Below are 15,791 nucleotides of genomic sequence, written 5' to 3'. Positions count from 1 at the left end.
AAATTAAATAAATATCAATGGATGAAACTAAAAATAAAACATGAGCTTAACAATTGAAAAAAAACAACCAAACAAATTCAGGAAAATCTCCTAAACCTAAGTTAATCTTCCAAATCCGCAACTCGTGAAATCCTTAACCCATGCTTAATTAATAAGCTCAATCTCCAGCCAATTTAATGTTGGAGGATGAAATTGAAAAAAAAATTAATTTAAAAAATTTATCAAAGTAGAAAAAATAACAATTACAAGAATATGAATCAAATCTTGTAGGAAAAAAAAACTGAAGGAGAATGAAATCCTAAAAAAAATCAATTTTGAAAACCATCTCAAATAAAATAAATAGTAATAAAAAGAATGATGATCAAATCTAATAGATAAAAAAAAATTAAATGAGGATGAAATTGAAAAAAAAATCCAATTATATAAAGATGGACCAAATTGGAAGGAAAATCAAATTAAATGGTTGCTTTAAAAATTTGAAGGGTTAGATATGGAAACCAAAGAGAAAAGAAAAAAGAAAGTGAAAAAAAAGAAAGATGAATGAGCCAATTCAAAGGTATGTAGGCCATAGACTTGGGCGATGCAGAGGCTATCAATATGACTTGAATGACTACCCAGAAGTCATTGTTTGAGTGCCAAACACCAATATGTGAAATGCATATGTGACTCACTTTGTTTTATTAATATTAATATTTGTTAAATGACTAAATTACTTTTAAGTTAACTTGATTACGAAAAAAAACAATGATAAAATATAAAAATACTCATATATATCAGTCAAATAAATTTTGCTTAGAAGGATATATTTTTAATTAAGAATAGAAAAACATAGATTTAAAAAAAAAAAAAAAAGGCACAAAATAAGAAAAGAAAATATGAATTTTGTGAGATGATATAAAGTAAAAACATTATCTCTTTGATGATGATGTAGTGCATTATACTTTTTTAAAAGTAATTTTTATTTGAAAACATATTAAAATAATATTTTTATTTTTTTTTTGTTATTTTTAATATTAATATATTAAAATTATTAAAAATACTAAAAAATATATAAATTTAATATTTTTTAAGACAAATATATTTTTAAAAAGTATATAAAAACATTATACTTCCAAACAGATTGTTAGTTTTTATTTATTATTTTTTTTAATGGTTATCAAGAATTTAGATGGAAGCAGGATATGTTGTCCTGGCATGGGCACTGAATTATTGATGAGAAATTTATAAGCACCAGTCGTCGACAAAAAGAATCATTAGCTTCAACTGTAACCTTACACGTGTTGGTAAATGATATCATGTCTGCTATTGGATATTCCTGCGGTTTTTGGATTTATTTTCGACATATGATCATGTTGGAAGTAATTAAATTTATACCTAATAATATTTCTCATATCATTTTTAGAAAGTAATATAAAAATGTTTGTTGGGTTTTATCTAGTAGTTTTAATCTTAGATTGAGGTTATTTTTTAACAAAAATAATATAATTTTAACAACCGAAATATTATCTATTTTTAAATTTTATTGTCCTATTTTTTTTATTAAATTAATAAAATTAAACACAAAATAGTAATACAAATTCCTAGTTTAATACAGTTTTATTTTGGAAATATATTAAAAAAATAATATAAATTCATTAATTAAATAATTTTTAGAAATAATTGGAAATTAGATAGCATTTTAAGGCTTATGTTAATTTTTTCTTTTATCAGAGTCAAAAGATTTGCAGTCGTATATTAATTATTTAATTTGCTTATGATATAATTTATTGTATCAAATAATTATTTTAATTAAAAAATATAAACTTAATAATTTCAAAAATTATTTTAAGTTAACTCACTGACACATTCTCTTTTAAAACTTTAATTTTTGTTTTTATATAAGCATTGGTTTATATTAATTTTATAATGCATCTGTTTGGAGAAACAAAATACTTTGTCAATGTCAATAATAATTATAATAGCAATATAACAAATGAGTTAAGGTGTATCCAAACTAAAAGTTTATATTATGTGGTTGCTCGAATAATTCCATTAATAATAATAAAAAATTGATTTAGTATTTTGATCAAATAGTGTGGAGGACTGGAAAAACCAACACACGGAATCTCATAGAGCCACCCAAGAGAGACCGGTAGGAATCCAACTTTGAAATGATATTCTTTATGATATTTCATTTTCAGAGATTATTCAATACAATTGGATTAATAAATATATTTTTATAAAGATATTTAAAAATAAAAAATATTATGTCTGAAAATATAGCATCTCTTCTCTGTATCTTTTATTTTAAAATTCGTTGTAAAATTATTTCAGAAATATATATATATATATATATATACACACACACACACACACACACATATATGGTTTTATTGTTTCTGTTTTTCATTATCACGAGATAATAATCAAATCATGTTGATATACCATCTTTTTAGGAAGCTACCTGTGTGAGGCTCGAATATGAAATCTTTATATAAAGTGAGTCTCTTTTCTCCGTTTCACACACAAAATGAATACGTGAACGTAAAATTCTTCTTCCTTAGTTCGGATACTTCCTCTCCAATTTCCCGTGACATTTATTATATTTTTTTACTTGCTAATCTTCCCGTTGACCAGACAAAAAATGGAAAGGCACCAGGCGTCTAGTACATCCAAACTTGTACTTTTAAGTGTTTGCTCATGTATACATTTTATAATATTGATTTGCCGCTTTAGAGCGGGTTAATAATAATTTTTATTTTAAATATAAAATTATAAAATATAATTTTAAGTATATTGAATCTAGCAATAAAACTACATCCAATAACCTTGGATTTGGCTCCACATATACTTGGGTTTGGCTTTGCATGGGCTTGGGTATATTTGCGATCCTTAGATTTGTCATCATATTACAATAATAAAAATACATCAAAAAATATTAATTTAAAGTAAAGAAAAATTAAAAATTTTAAAATTTTTAAATATATTTTTAAAACGCAAAAATAAACATGCTTTGATAAAAAAATTCAACCCAATCTAAAAATGACAAAAAATTATTATCACTCAACTTTTGTACAACATAAAAAAAATTCACATCAATTTATTTGCTCTTTACAATATGAAAAAAATCAATAAGAGAAAATTTTAAAAAATGAAAATATCTTAAAAAAAATATTAAAGGGAAAAAAAATTAGTTGTCAGTATATTGGACGCTGCTCCGCTATGCATTATTTATGATGCTATTGTAGAAAATACTTTAGTAGAAGATGAGAATAATGCAAATACATTCCATGCATTTAACCTAACTCAAACATCTTTATATTTGAAAAAAATTTGTTATCGACCCGTTGTGGAGCACAGGCCAATATGCTAACTGGTATATTATTAAGTAATGATTATTTTTTAAAAATATATTGAAATAAATTTTTTTTTATTTCTTAAAATTGATTTTTTATATCATCATATCAAAATAATACAAAAAAAATAAAAAAAAATATTAACTTGAATTGAATAAAAAATAAAAAATTTCAAAAAATTTTAAATTATTTTTGAAAGGTAAAAAGCAACATCTTTTAATAAGGAAATTCAACCCAACTTGATATGAAAACAAATTATCATCACCTAATTTTTATACAATATTAAAAGAGTAATATAAATTTATTTTTTTCTTTACTATCTAATAAAAGAATTAAATAAAAAAAATCCAAATATAAAATTAAATTAAATTAAAAATATCTAACAGCCCAATAAAATTCAATAGTATTAGGTTCCGGCTACTAATCCCACCTAACAGTGGTGTGCCTGCTGAAAGCATACAAGACAAGGTAAGAAAGACCCCACATCATGAAAGGTCGACTATAATAATGCATCTCCAGGCAGCCTACTAAATAACTCTTGAAGTGGATTGCAGACTAAGGAAGATGGCTCCTGCACTCTCTGATATCTTGAGAATCACGTCTAGCTTACTTGTGCTTCTGTTACTAATGTTTTGCATGGGAGCAATTATCTTGGAGGCCCAAGATTTGAGCCTTGCTCCTGATGAAGGTACATATGCATATATATATATATATATATATATATATATAATTTGGTTCAGATGGGCAGATTCTTTAATGTTTAGGAAGACATATTCAAGCAGGAGTGTTTTTATCTGCAAAGTCCTCACTGTATCATACTCTTCGATAATGCAGTCATCAAATTTGATTGTATTGCCGAATTAATTCTGTAACCATGTTACTAATTGCATCTTCCAGTGAGGTTTTAGCAGAATTATGTGTTTTTTTGCAAAATTTTTTGATTTAATTTTGATTTATGCAGTGGGAGCCTTGCTTGAAGTAGCTACACAACTGGGCAAAAAAGGCTGGAATCGCAATATGCAACTGTGCAATGATACAATTTTACCTACAGAGCCAGATGCTGACAATAAAGTTGTTTGCAACTGCTCATTTCCTGGGGGAGCGTGCCACGTTGTTGCCATGTATATTTCTCCACTTGCCACTCCATGCTTTTGTTTTCAGTTTAAATTTGAGGTATGAAGGATTCTGATGGGGCTAATTGAAGGAATTAACAAAATATTACACTCTATTTTTTTTTTAATTTTACTTTTCAATAATTTAATATATTTTTTAATCTTCTTTTTTTAAAAAATAATTTTAATATTAGATTGTTTTATGAATTTTGCTTCATAATTTTCCTCGTTTCTTTTTATTAGTAATATAGTGATGTCATAAATTTAATTATTTTTCTCGATTTTAACATTAAATATGTTAGTAATGGCATTTTTATATTTTTATGAATTTATTTTAATTTCATGATGCAAGTTACAAGTTTAACAGATTAACCCAGATTTAATTTTTTAATTTTTTTGTTCGTTTTTAATTTAATATTTTTTAATTGGGCTTAGTCATTTTTTTATTTAATTTCTGTAAAGTTATCTCTTTTTTTTTTAACCCTTCTACAACTGATTTTTGTTTTAAAATTTTATCCTCCGCTATTAGGTTTTTTGAAAATTGAGTTTTGTAATTTTTTTCAATTTGATTTTTGTTGAGTTATTTCGGTCTAAATGATTTGAATTTTTTTTTCTTGATTTCAACATTCAACATTAGATCTATTAGAAATGGAGCGTTGTAAATTTTTATTTGTTTTTTATGGTGTTATTTTGTCTCTTGTCCTAAGTTACAAGTTTAATAGGTTAGCTCGGGTTAACTTAGGGTTTTTTTTTGTTATTTTTTTAATTGATTTTTTGTACAATTTCAACCTTTAACATTAGATTGGTTGGAAATTGATTTTTATATATATTTTTTTAATTTTATTTTTCTATTGGGTTATCCTGATCTCATGACTCGAGTTGTGGGTTTGGAGGTTGACCGTGGTTGACTTGGGTAGCTTTTTTTGTTCTTTTGTTTTCTATTTTATCCTTCAACAATATTGGGTTGATTAGTAATTGATCTTTATAATTTTTTTATTTTTTTATTTTTTTCTATAAGGTAAACATGATCAATTTAATATGTTATTGTCTTAATATTAGAAAAAAAAAATATCATCCAATATATCACCGAATAAATATTTAAAAAATATGTCATTTAATATGCATTATATTTCAAGTTAAAAAATAAATTTTTTTTATTAGAAAACATATTAATAATAATTAAATAATTTTTTATGCTAAAAAAATAATCCGTAGCACGGAAAATAATACAGTGGAGGACTATTTGTGGTGGATTAAATCTCCTCATAAACCCCATTCGATAGTTGAATTTTATTTTGAGAAACTCAGATGCAATTAATTAGCAGTAAAATTATATAAAAACAAGCTAAACATGTAGTGAATAGCAAAGAAAGGATCTGCAGCGAAGAAAATGGTCTGTCTTGTATTTTCTTGACTTATGATTGTTGATTTGCAATGGTTGAAAGTTTTGAATTCTTACCTTGTATTGAGGAGTTGATGGGTGCATGTGTTCTTGCAATGCAGATATCTCAAAAGGCAAGATCTTGACGGTACTCTCCCAAAGGCTATCGAGAAACTACCACACCTTAAACATCTGTAAGCAGTTCTTCAAATTACTACATTTCTACAGATTGAGCACCATGAATTTGTATTGTATGATTCGATTTTATTAGAACTCTATCGGCTCTGCAGAGATCTCTGGGCCAACTACCTGAGTGGCAAAATACCATCTGAATGGGCTAATACCAAGCTGGAATATTTGTAAGAAAATTCTGCGTTCATGTTTTCTAGCCAAGGAATTGCTTACTCATAATTAATAGATTGTATAAACAACAGGTCTATCGGAGTGAATAACTTGGCAGGAAAGATTCCTAGCTATCTGGGAAGGATTACCACACTTAGTTACCTGTATGCATTTTTCTACTAGTCAATTTCTTGGCTTTTTTTTTTATTTAATCTGTTCAATTGTTTAGTCAGGAGTAATCCTGAGAGTTGGCATTTATTCAGGAACATTCAGAACAATATGTTTTCCGGAACTGTTCCCCCTGAGCTTGGAGGCTTGGTTAACCTGGAGAATCTGTCAGTTCATTCAACCTTTTGCATTTGAAATTAAGTCCTAACTGATTATTGAATGCTAAGTGTTTTTCTCCTTTTGTGATTGCAGAACTCTCAGTGCCAATAATCTCACTGGAGAGTTACCCCCGGCTCTTATTAATCTTACCGGATTGAAGGAACTGTAGGTTCTCATTTCTCATGGTTATTGTGCATCATACTCATTAGTTGCAGTATTTGATATTTACTCTCCAAGTTTCTTGATTCTGTGTTTTCCGTTCGGCGAATGCAGAAGGCTTAGCAGCAATAACTTCACTGGAAGAATACCTGATTTTATTCAGAGCTGGAAACAACTTGATACATTGTATGTGCTAGTTTCTACCACAAGCTCTGAATCTCATCACTGAAGCAGAACCCTAATCCCCCTTTAATTTTGTATTAACAGAGAGATCCAAGCTGGTGGTTTCACTGGACCCATTCCTTTGAACATCTCTGTCTTGACTACTCTAACTGATCTGTAAGATATTTGTTTTAAATTTATGGTCCCAGTTACAAGTTTAATCCCAAACATCTAACATTTTTATGTTGTCTAATATTGAGCAGAAAAATAAGTAACTTACTTGGAAATGGTTCAGAGTTTCCCAACCTAGAATCTATAAAAGGCATTAAGTATCTGTGAGTTATTCTCGCAGCTGATACTCTCATACCAGGATCAATTTAATTTACAACACAGTATATATTTAGCTTACATGAAATTAATGTATATTGCAGGCTATTGAGCAACTGCAACTTGTCAGGAAATTTTCCCATTTATTTGACCAGAATGGCAAAGCTGAAAATTTTGTAATTTACTCTATCCCTTATACATCATCCTTTGTGTCATTCATCTACATGAAGATTGAAGTGTGAATCTCATGGATACTTAGAGCTGCTGTCTTTAGATTGCAGCTACATTATTATTTGTAAGTAACTTTCAAAATGCATTATGAACCAGGGATCTCAGTTTCAACAGATTAAATGGTTCTCTTCCAACAAATTTTGATGGCCTAGAAGGCTTGGAGAAAATGTAAGTATATTATATTATATTACCTTCTGAAATTAATGTTTGCCATATGGGTCAATATGCATTTGCTTAAATAAAAAAGTTGGCTCAATCCTTTTTTCAAGTTTGTCGCCAGGTCGAGTACAACAAATATGATGATAAACTTGTTCTCCAGATAGTCTTCTGTAATGATAGCCTTGGACAAGTGTTCAACCAAATGACCATTCTTACTTTCTGCATAGGTATCTTACATGGAACATGCTTACAGGACCCATCCCAAATTGGATCAACGAAAGAGGTCCTCGCGTGTATGTTAGTTTTTTTTTTTTTTTTTTTTTTTACAAATTATGATTTTTGAGATTTTTGTTCGTAATATATTTTCTTTTTACTCAATTAGAATTATTGAATATTTTATTAATTAACTCTCCCCTGAAAGACAGAAATGATCATCAACTTCAGTTTGCCTTTATCGTAACATTCTCAACCCAAAAGCTTAATCATGAACTTCAGGTTTCCAGATAGTTTTCAGTACAGTTGTGCATGAATGATCAAACTATCTCCAAGGTTTCATTTGGTTAGTGTCCTTTCTGTCCAAGCTATACTGATAGAAAGGATAAATACAGCACGGACAAAAATGGTTTTGTTGCAGTGATGAAGATGAAGATATAAAAATAAATTTGTCTCTGAGATAATTTTGGATTGAATTTTTAATTGTTAAAATTAGAAAAGACACGAGGTGAAGACATGTCCTTTCTGTCCCAACTGTCTTCATCTCTTCTGTCTATTCATCTTTTTTGTCTTGAGATGGTAACCAAAAGCCAACCGATTGCAATATCTTCCAAGTATCTGTCTATAATATGTGCATGCGATTTTCTAAAAATTTCTGAACTACTGGCTGAATGTTTAAGGAAGCTATCTTTGTGTGTAGCGAAATCGATCTTTCTTACAACAATTTTACTTCGGAAGCAAAATGTAGAGAAACACGGTAAGATTGATTTCATTTTCCTTGCCTTATCTTTGATTTTGAAAGTCTGCTTCTTTTTACATCACCATTCACTTCATAACCTACAAAACTTGACTCTTCTTGTCTTGCCAGAAATCTGTTCAAAAGTACTTGGGGAGGGAACTATTCGTAAGCTTCTACTTTGATAAATATCTAAAACATAGATCATTTTATTTTCTTCTTCTCTGTCATTTCTTTTAAATAAGCTGATGATTCTATCTGGCCAATCTTTCCAGGAAACCTGTTGAGTGCCTGAGTGCTTGTTTAGAAGGTACTCTTAATCTGTAAAGCTATCCGCTTTTTCATTTCACCTGGAACTAGACAGAAAAATGATGCAGGAACAGCCTGTCAGCCTAGACTATAAATTTATTTCTATATTCATTGGATCATAGCATCTCAGTCATAAACTCAATGGTCCTTTTACCCCATCATGGATCCGACCACTAGGATTTCCATCCCAAGAGGAAGATGCTCTGCATCATCAACCTCTGGAAAGAAATCGAATCTAAGACCTTCAACTGGTGTAGGAATAAACAACCAGTTGATCCCAAAAGCCTAGACAAATGTTAACAGTCAAACTTATTCCTATATTCAGTAGATACTATTGTCTCTGTCATAAATATAAAGGTCCTATTATGTGTGGACCATCCCATCGGCCTTTGTGTGGGCATTTACATTGTGGGTCGCACAACGATTTCCACTCTAGGAGGAAAAGGATGCTCCTGCATCACAAAATCTTAATTTGCTTTTGTGTTTGATTGTTTCTGTTCTGTTTGCTCCGATTTAGCAGACGCTCTGATCCTAACATTCTTGTGTTATAATCTGTTTAATCATATCGGTGGCCATGAACATTTTTATTTCTGTATATAGAGCAATATTCAGTGCACATAAATTGTGGGGGACCAGAAGCCACCATTGGAAACACCATCTACAAAGCAGATGATGAGCCAGGAGGTGCAGTAAAATATGTGCCCAAAAGAGAGGAGGATTGGCAAATAAGTACCACAGGACATTTCTGGGATATTGATTCTTCCTTGGATAACTACATAGCACAAAACAAGTCCATGCTCAGAATGGACGACTCTGTATTGTACACAAATGCACGCCTCACGCCTTTGTCTCTTACATACTACGTTCGCTGTCTGGGAAATGGGAATTACAAAGTCAAGCTGCACTTTGCAGAGATAGTAATGAGGGATAACAGATCCTACTACAGTCTAGGAAGACGGATATTTGATGTTTATATTCAGGTATCTATTAATTAAAAGATCATAGATTCATTCCTTATGCAATAGGTGACAGCTTAATTGAAGAATTGTTCTCGCAGGACATTGTTGTGTTGAAGGATTTTGATATTGTGAAGGAAGCGGGAGGGGTGGATAAGGTATACATTCATAATTTTACAGCACCTGTAACTAATGGAGCTTTAGAGATCCGCCTTCATTGGGCTGGGAAAGGAACCACAACGTCTCCCAAAAAAGGAATATATGGTCCTCTAATATCAGCCATTGATGTGGAATCTGGTAGGTTGACATATAATGGAATGGCATTGTAATGAAGGAATAATTAGTACTGTCATCTGACAATACTTGCTCTTGTTGCAATTCTATTTCTGCCTAGACTTCAAGCCTCCTCATAAAGGCAGCAGGAAGAGATTCATTGTCGCTGGGGCTGTGGTTTTGTCATTATTCCTCGTTTTCATACTTCTATCCTCTCTCTGGTGGAAAGGTTATTTGGGAGGAAGGAAATCGAGGGATCGAGGTACAGTTGATACGTTTATTTGATTTTGCAAATTCTAGTGAGGAATCCAGTCACTAAAATAACACGGCAATAAGCAATTTTCTGCATCTTATTTGCTGTATGTCTATCCATGAATGCATACATTTGTCAAAGAATTATCTCAATCCAAAGATGAAGCTAAATGAATGGTTTTATATTACTCTCTAACAATTGTTTTTTCAACGGGAATTATCAATCTCAATGCTGTTTACTTGTAGGACTGCAAAAACCATCTGTGTTCTTCCTTTGATGAATCATTCATGCAGAACAACTAATAGATACATATCCTCTTTGTTCCTTGGGCAGAACTTGTTGGGTTAGATCTGCTTACTGGTATCTTCACCTTCAGACAAATCAAAGCTGCAACGAATGACTTTGATCCAGCAAACAAACTTGGAGAAGGTGGTTTTGGCTGCGTCTACAAAGTATAGTACAGATTTTTGTTTTTGTCTAGCTACTTGTCTACTATATTATTTCTTTTCTCTTATCGAAGCATCAAGGAATGGCCTCAGTGAACTTATTTTGTTTGTCTAAAATTATTCTCATTATAGGGAGTACTATCAGATGGCACTCCTATTGCGGTTAAGCAGCTTTCTGCGAAATCAAAGCAGGGGAATCGTGAGTTTGTGAACGAAATAGGCATGATTTCTGCTTTGCAACACCCAAATCTTGTTAGGTTGTATGGATGTTGCATTGAGGGGAAGCAATTGTTGCTGGTATATGAATACATGGAAAACAATAGCCTTGCGCATGTTTTGTTCGGTAGGCCTCTGATCACTTCCCCATAGTATCTTATGTAAAGTAATGAGAAAGAAAACAAGTTCTTTGAATGGCACATAGATGGAATTAGTGAAGAAGAAGCTGATGGGTTGGGTTATGCATGATGATTACAGGGACAACGGAAATCCAGGCAACGAAGCTAGACTGGCGTACAAGGCAGAGGATATGTAAAAGTATAGCGAAAGGTCTGGTTTTCCTGCATGAGGAGTCGACACTCAAAATTGTTCATAGGGACATAAAAGGTACCAATATCCTTCTTGACAAGGACATGAACGCCAAGATATCTGATTTTGGAATGGCCAAGCTTGATGACGAGGACAACACCCACATCGACACCAGAGTTGCTGGAACAATGTGAGTTTGTGATATTAACACTAGTGGTTTATTGAACAAACTGTAAGGAAAACACACAAGTATTGTCATTTATCTAAGATAGCTTTTAGTCTTAAACAGTATGATGCTGTGACTGGGCTCAGGTGCCGATGGAAGGGGTTAGCTTAAAAATATGTGGTAGGCAGGCATCTAGGGTTCAAATCACACACTGCAGGGTTCTCATGGATCAGGGCCTCCCCATCTATGGCTGTGTTCCTCTAAATGAACACATTATCATCCAGGGTTCGAAATCCTGTTTAGGCTGCAAGAAATATAATTTTTCCTATCGAAAACAAAAACAAACAATAGACATTTAGCATTTTTTACATGTTTTAGAGAAGCAAACTAGTAAAATGTCTCTGAGTTATTCTTTCTGTGCAGGGGATACATGGCACCGGAATATGCATTATATGGTTACTTAACTTACAAGGCAGATGTATACAGCTTTGGTGTTGTAGCATTGGAAATTGTTTCTGGGATGAACAACGTCAAATTTAGGAGGGATGAAAATTTTGTATGCCTTCTAGATTGGGTAAGCTATGCCCATTTAGTCTCTTAATTGTCTGTTCATGTTTACTCTTGGTCAGCTATATATCTATTTTTTTTGGTTATTTCAGGTTCTATATTTACAAAAAAATGGGGACATAATGGAGATAGTTGATCCAAGATTGGGGTCTGAATTCAACAAGAAAGAAGTGGTTAGAATGATCAATGTAGCCCTGCTATGCACAAATCAATCTCCAGCACTTAGACCTACAATGTCTACAGTAGTGAGCATGCTTGAAGGAAAAACTGATGTCGAGGAACTGGTCATGGTTCCAAGCACATTGGGTGATCCATCAGGGTATGCTACGGCCTTACATAAGAAGTTTGCTCAATCTTCTGTCAATGGAAGTTTAAGTGAAACTCAGTCCCTCGTGAAGTCATCAGAGGGACCATGGACTGCTTCTTCCTCGTCATCGGCCCAGGATCTTTATCCAATTAGTAAAAGCTGATGCCACGAACCACAAAATTTTTATCATGAAAAATCACGAATAAGAAACAGATTAAAACTAAACAGTCACAAAAGTACTTTTTATAGTTAGTGTTTATATCCTACAGTGAATCGTTACTGTATATATCCTACAGTGAATGGAGTGATTATATGTATTATTGACTTTAATAATTTATGCTAAAATATATATTTTTATTTATAATAATAATTATTTAAGTTTGATTAATGAACCTCGAGTAAATATAAAATTTTTAAAACATAAATATTTTGTAAATGAAATTATAAAGTAGTTATAATTATGAGTATTCATAGCTATTGCATTAAATCATTGTTTTTAAATATTTATAGTCAGAGTTGTGAAGACTGATATATATTATGTTTTTTTTTTATTTTGTATTAAATAAATAATAATTACAATAAAAAAACTTGTTACTAAAAGCTAAGTTAAACTGGAGTTGGATTCCTTGTTTATTATGAAAGTGTTTAAGAGTATGATAGTGATTGTGGTTCAAAGTATTTTTCACTTGGAAATATATCAAAATAATATTTTTTATTTTTTAAAAAAATTATTTTTGACATTAACATATTAAAAAAAATTTAAAATATAAAAAATTAATTTTAAATAAAAAAATTAAATTTTGCCAGATAGGAAGCTATTTTCAGTATTTTTGATTATGATCCTTGAATTTTTATTTTACACAATTGAATCATTTTTAATTCAAAATAGAATCCAATTGCATATTTTTTTAGGAGGGAGGGTAATTGAAAGGCAAAGGATTAAAGTAAAAAAAAAAGGGTAAAATAGATAATGTATTTTAAATTGGCTTGTGAAGTTCGTTTTAGTCTCCTATCTTTTTTATCTATTAGGTAATTGGTTTCTCTAATTATCAAAAATTCAATTTTGATATGGAACTTCATTTTTTTAATTTTTTCTAGTTCATTTTTAGTGAAGGAGAGAGAGGGGATCGTCGAATTCCAATGTAAAGAAAGAAAATTGTTGATGGAGATGATTTTAACCACCAAAATAATATATTTTTGTGTCAAATGGTTTCATATAATAAGAAGAGTTAAGATCATGTTGTTTTATCTTGAAAACGCCTACAAAAACAAATATGAGATCAAGAAGAGTTTTGATTTTGAGTTAATTTTGAGTTTTGGAATTCTTTTTTGCATTTTTTGAGGCCATAAATTGATTTAACAATGGTTCATATGACATTTTTTTAAAGTATTTTGGATAAAAAATGTATTGAAAATGAGTTTTTGGATGAAAAAAACACAAACCCTATTTTTCGGCCAACTTGTTGCCGAATTCTTCTGAGCTCCGGATGACGCATCATCATTTTTTTCCCTCCAAATAATTAGAACAGATGACAAGGTGTCCGTCCTTATTAACTTCAGAAAAATGATTAAAGGCCCCCGCATATTAGTTTGACCATGCAGGTCCGCACGCATGTCCTTTCTTGTCTTGACCTCATTCTCTCTCTCTCTTTCTTACTTGAATCTATAGCAGGCAGGGGCGGAACTGGGGGAGGCGGGCAGGGCCCGGGTCCCTGCAAAATATTTTGAAGTTTTGTATTTTTAATGTTTAAATAGATTATAATATAATATATTTTTAATTTAAATAGATAAAATTTCTAATAATAAATTATATTTTGAGTTTTGGCCCTCCCTAACATATCATTTCAGCTCCGCCGCTTTAGCAGGCATTATGTATCAAGCATTAAGCATTAAGTATCAAGCTGGTGGTTTCACTAACCCTTATTTGTTCTTTCAAAACAAAACAAAACTTACGATTCCAAGAAGAAGATAGCGCTAGGAGGATAAAATAATAAAATGATGTTGTGATCTATAGATCTTTTATTTTTATTATTAAACATTTGCTCCTGAACAATGAGAACAGTCACAATTTAGTCCTTCAACAATTTCAATAAAATCCTTGATACATTTGAATGGTTTTAATACTGTCTTTCCATCCATTTCACGATGTGTTTGCCGTTGCTTGAATGATATGGAAAATGCTCTATGTGTTAGGAAATATATACTGATTTAAAGAGAATATATTTTATTTGATGTAATTTTTCTATAATTATTTTTTAGTTTTTATTTTTTAACATTTAGACTCTTTATACTAAATTAAATAGCGTAATTATAACAACCCTCGCAATATAAAAAATATATACAAATTTCTATTTTATTTTTTACATTGATATTAGAGCTGGATTCAATATAAAAAATACATACAAATGTTATTTTATTTTTTTACATTGATATTAGAGCTAGTTTCAATATCCTAGTATTTCAATACTTTGGTCAAATATTATGGAGGACTAGAAAACCAACATAGAGCCACCCAGGAGAGATATTTCATTTTGAGAAATTATTCAATGCAATTGGATTAATAAATATATTTTAAAAATAAAATAACCTATCTTACAAACAGGGGCGGAGCCAGGGGTGGCAAGCAGGGGCCTGCCCCTGCAAAACATTTTAAATTTTTTTTTTTATTTAATATTTTTAATTTAAATAAATAAAATTTTTAATAATATATATTATTATATTAATTTTGACCTCCCGGTAAAAGACGCCTCGCTCCGCCCCTGCTTACAAAGATAATTTACAAAGATATTCTTTCTGAATGAGTCTCTTTGATGGTTTTTGTGGATTCAAAGAATTATATAGCCTATCTTTTGTCCGTTTTTGAACGTAAAATTCTTCTTTCTTATACTCGGATACTTCCTCTCCAATTTCCCAATGATATTTATTATTATTTTTTTGACCTACCAATCTTCCTGTTGACTAAGTATTTATTTGGAAGTTTTTATTTTCATTTATATTTATCAATTTTCTAATAATGAATTCACTATAAAATTGTACAAGAAACAAGTTTATTTTTACTTGTCAACTAAATATATTTTTGGTTTTTTGTTATTGTTTCTATTATCACGTGATAATAATTAAATAATATATAATAAAACGCAGATATACCATCTTTTTAAGAAACAACGAGGGAGGCTGCATGGATCAATATGAAATCTTTATATACAATGAGCCTCTTTGATGGTTTTGTGGATTCAAAGAATTATATAGCCTTTCTTTTCTCCGTTTTTGAACGTAAAATTCTTCTTTCTCATACTCGGATACTTCCTCTCCAATTTCCCAATGATATTTATTATTATCAATCTTCCCGTTGACTAAGAGATAAAATGCAAGGGCACAAGTGGTCTAGTACAGACAAAGGTATACTTGAAGAAGTGCGGGCTTATATATATAAGACAACGTAAGAAAGACCCCACATCATCCTGAAAGGTCAACTATAATGATGCATAAAGCTCTCTCCAGGCAG

The 15,791-nt window shown here is 30.6% G+C and overlaps 1 protein-coding gene across 1 annotated transcript; it reads left to right on the top strand.

Annotated features, from left to right (window-relative positions):
• Positions 1–4,343: 4,343 nt before the first annotated feature.
• Positions 4,344–12,586, top strand: LOC118058101 (probable LRR receptor-like serine/threonine-protein kinase At1g07650). The gene is made up of 23 exons (XM_035070799.2): positions 4,344–4,456; positions 5,951–6,022; positions 6,119–6,187; positions 6,263–6,334; positions 6,434–6,505; positions 6,591–6,662; positions 6,771–6,842; positions 6,924–6,995; positions 7,082–7,153; positions 7,250–7,321; positions 7,473–7,544; positions 7,763–7,828; positions 8,449–8,505; positions 8,617–8,652; positions 8,760–8,794; positions 9,394–9,773; positions 9,851–10,046; positions 10,144–10,284; positions 10,609–10,727; positions 10,854–11,064; positions 11,196–11,436; positions 11,836–11,986; positions 12,072–12,586. The coding sequence occupies exons 1-23, from the start codon at positions 4,353–4,355 to the stop codon at positions 12,447–12,449; spliced, it is 2,832 nt and encodes a 943-aa protein (XP_034926690.1). The 5' UTR covers positions 4,344–4,352; the 3' UTR covers positions 12,450–12,586.
• Positions 12,587–15,791: the final 3,205 nt, after the last annotated feature.

Source organism: Populus alba, chromosome 19 (genome assembly GCF_005239225.2).
Source record: "Populus alba chromosome 19, ASM523922v2, whole genome shotgun sequence".
Lineage (NCBI taxonomy): Eukaryota > Viridiplantae > Streptophyta > Magnoliopsida > Malpighiales > Salicaceae > Populus > Populus alba.
Note: the sequence above shows the minus strand (reverse complement) of the source record. Positions and strands in the feature narration are given on the sequence as shown.

Bases quoted from the DNA above. Each gene is read 5' to 3' on its own strand.
- LOC118058101 (XM_035070799.2), top strand. From the start codon at position 4,353: ATGCAACTGTGCAATGATACAATTTTACCTACAGAGCCAGATGCTGAC. The intron at 6,506-6,590 runs GTCAGTTCATTC...TTGTGATTGCAG, and splicing joins TTGGTTAACCTGGAGAATCT to AACTCTCAGTGCCAATAATC. The intron at 8,653-8,759 runs GTAAGCTTCTAC...CAATCTTTCCAG, and splicing joins ACTTGGGGAGGGAACTATTC to GAAACCTGTTGAGTGCCTGA.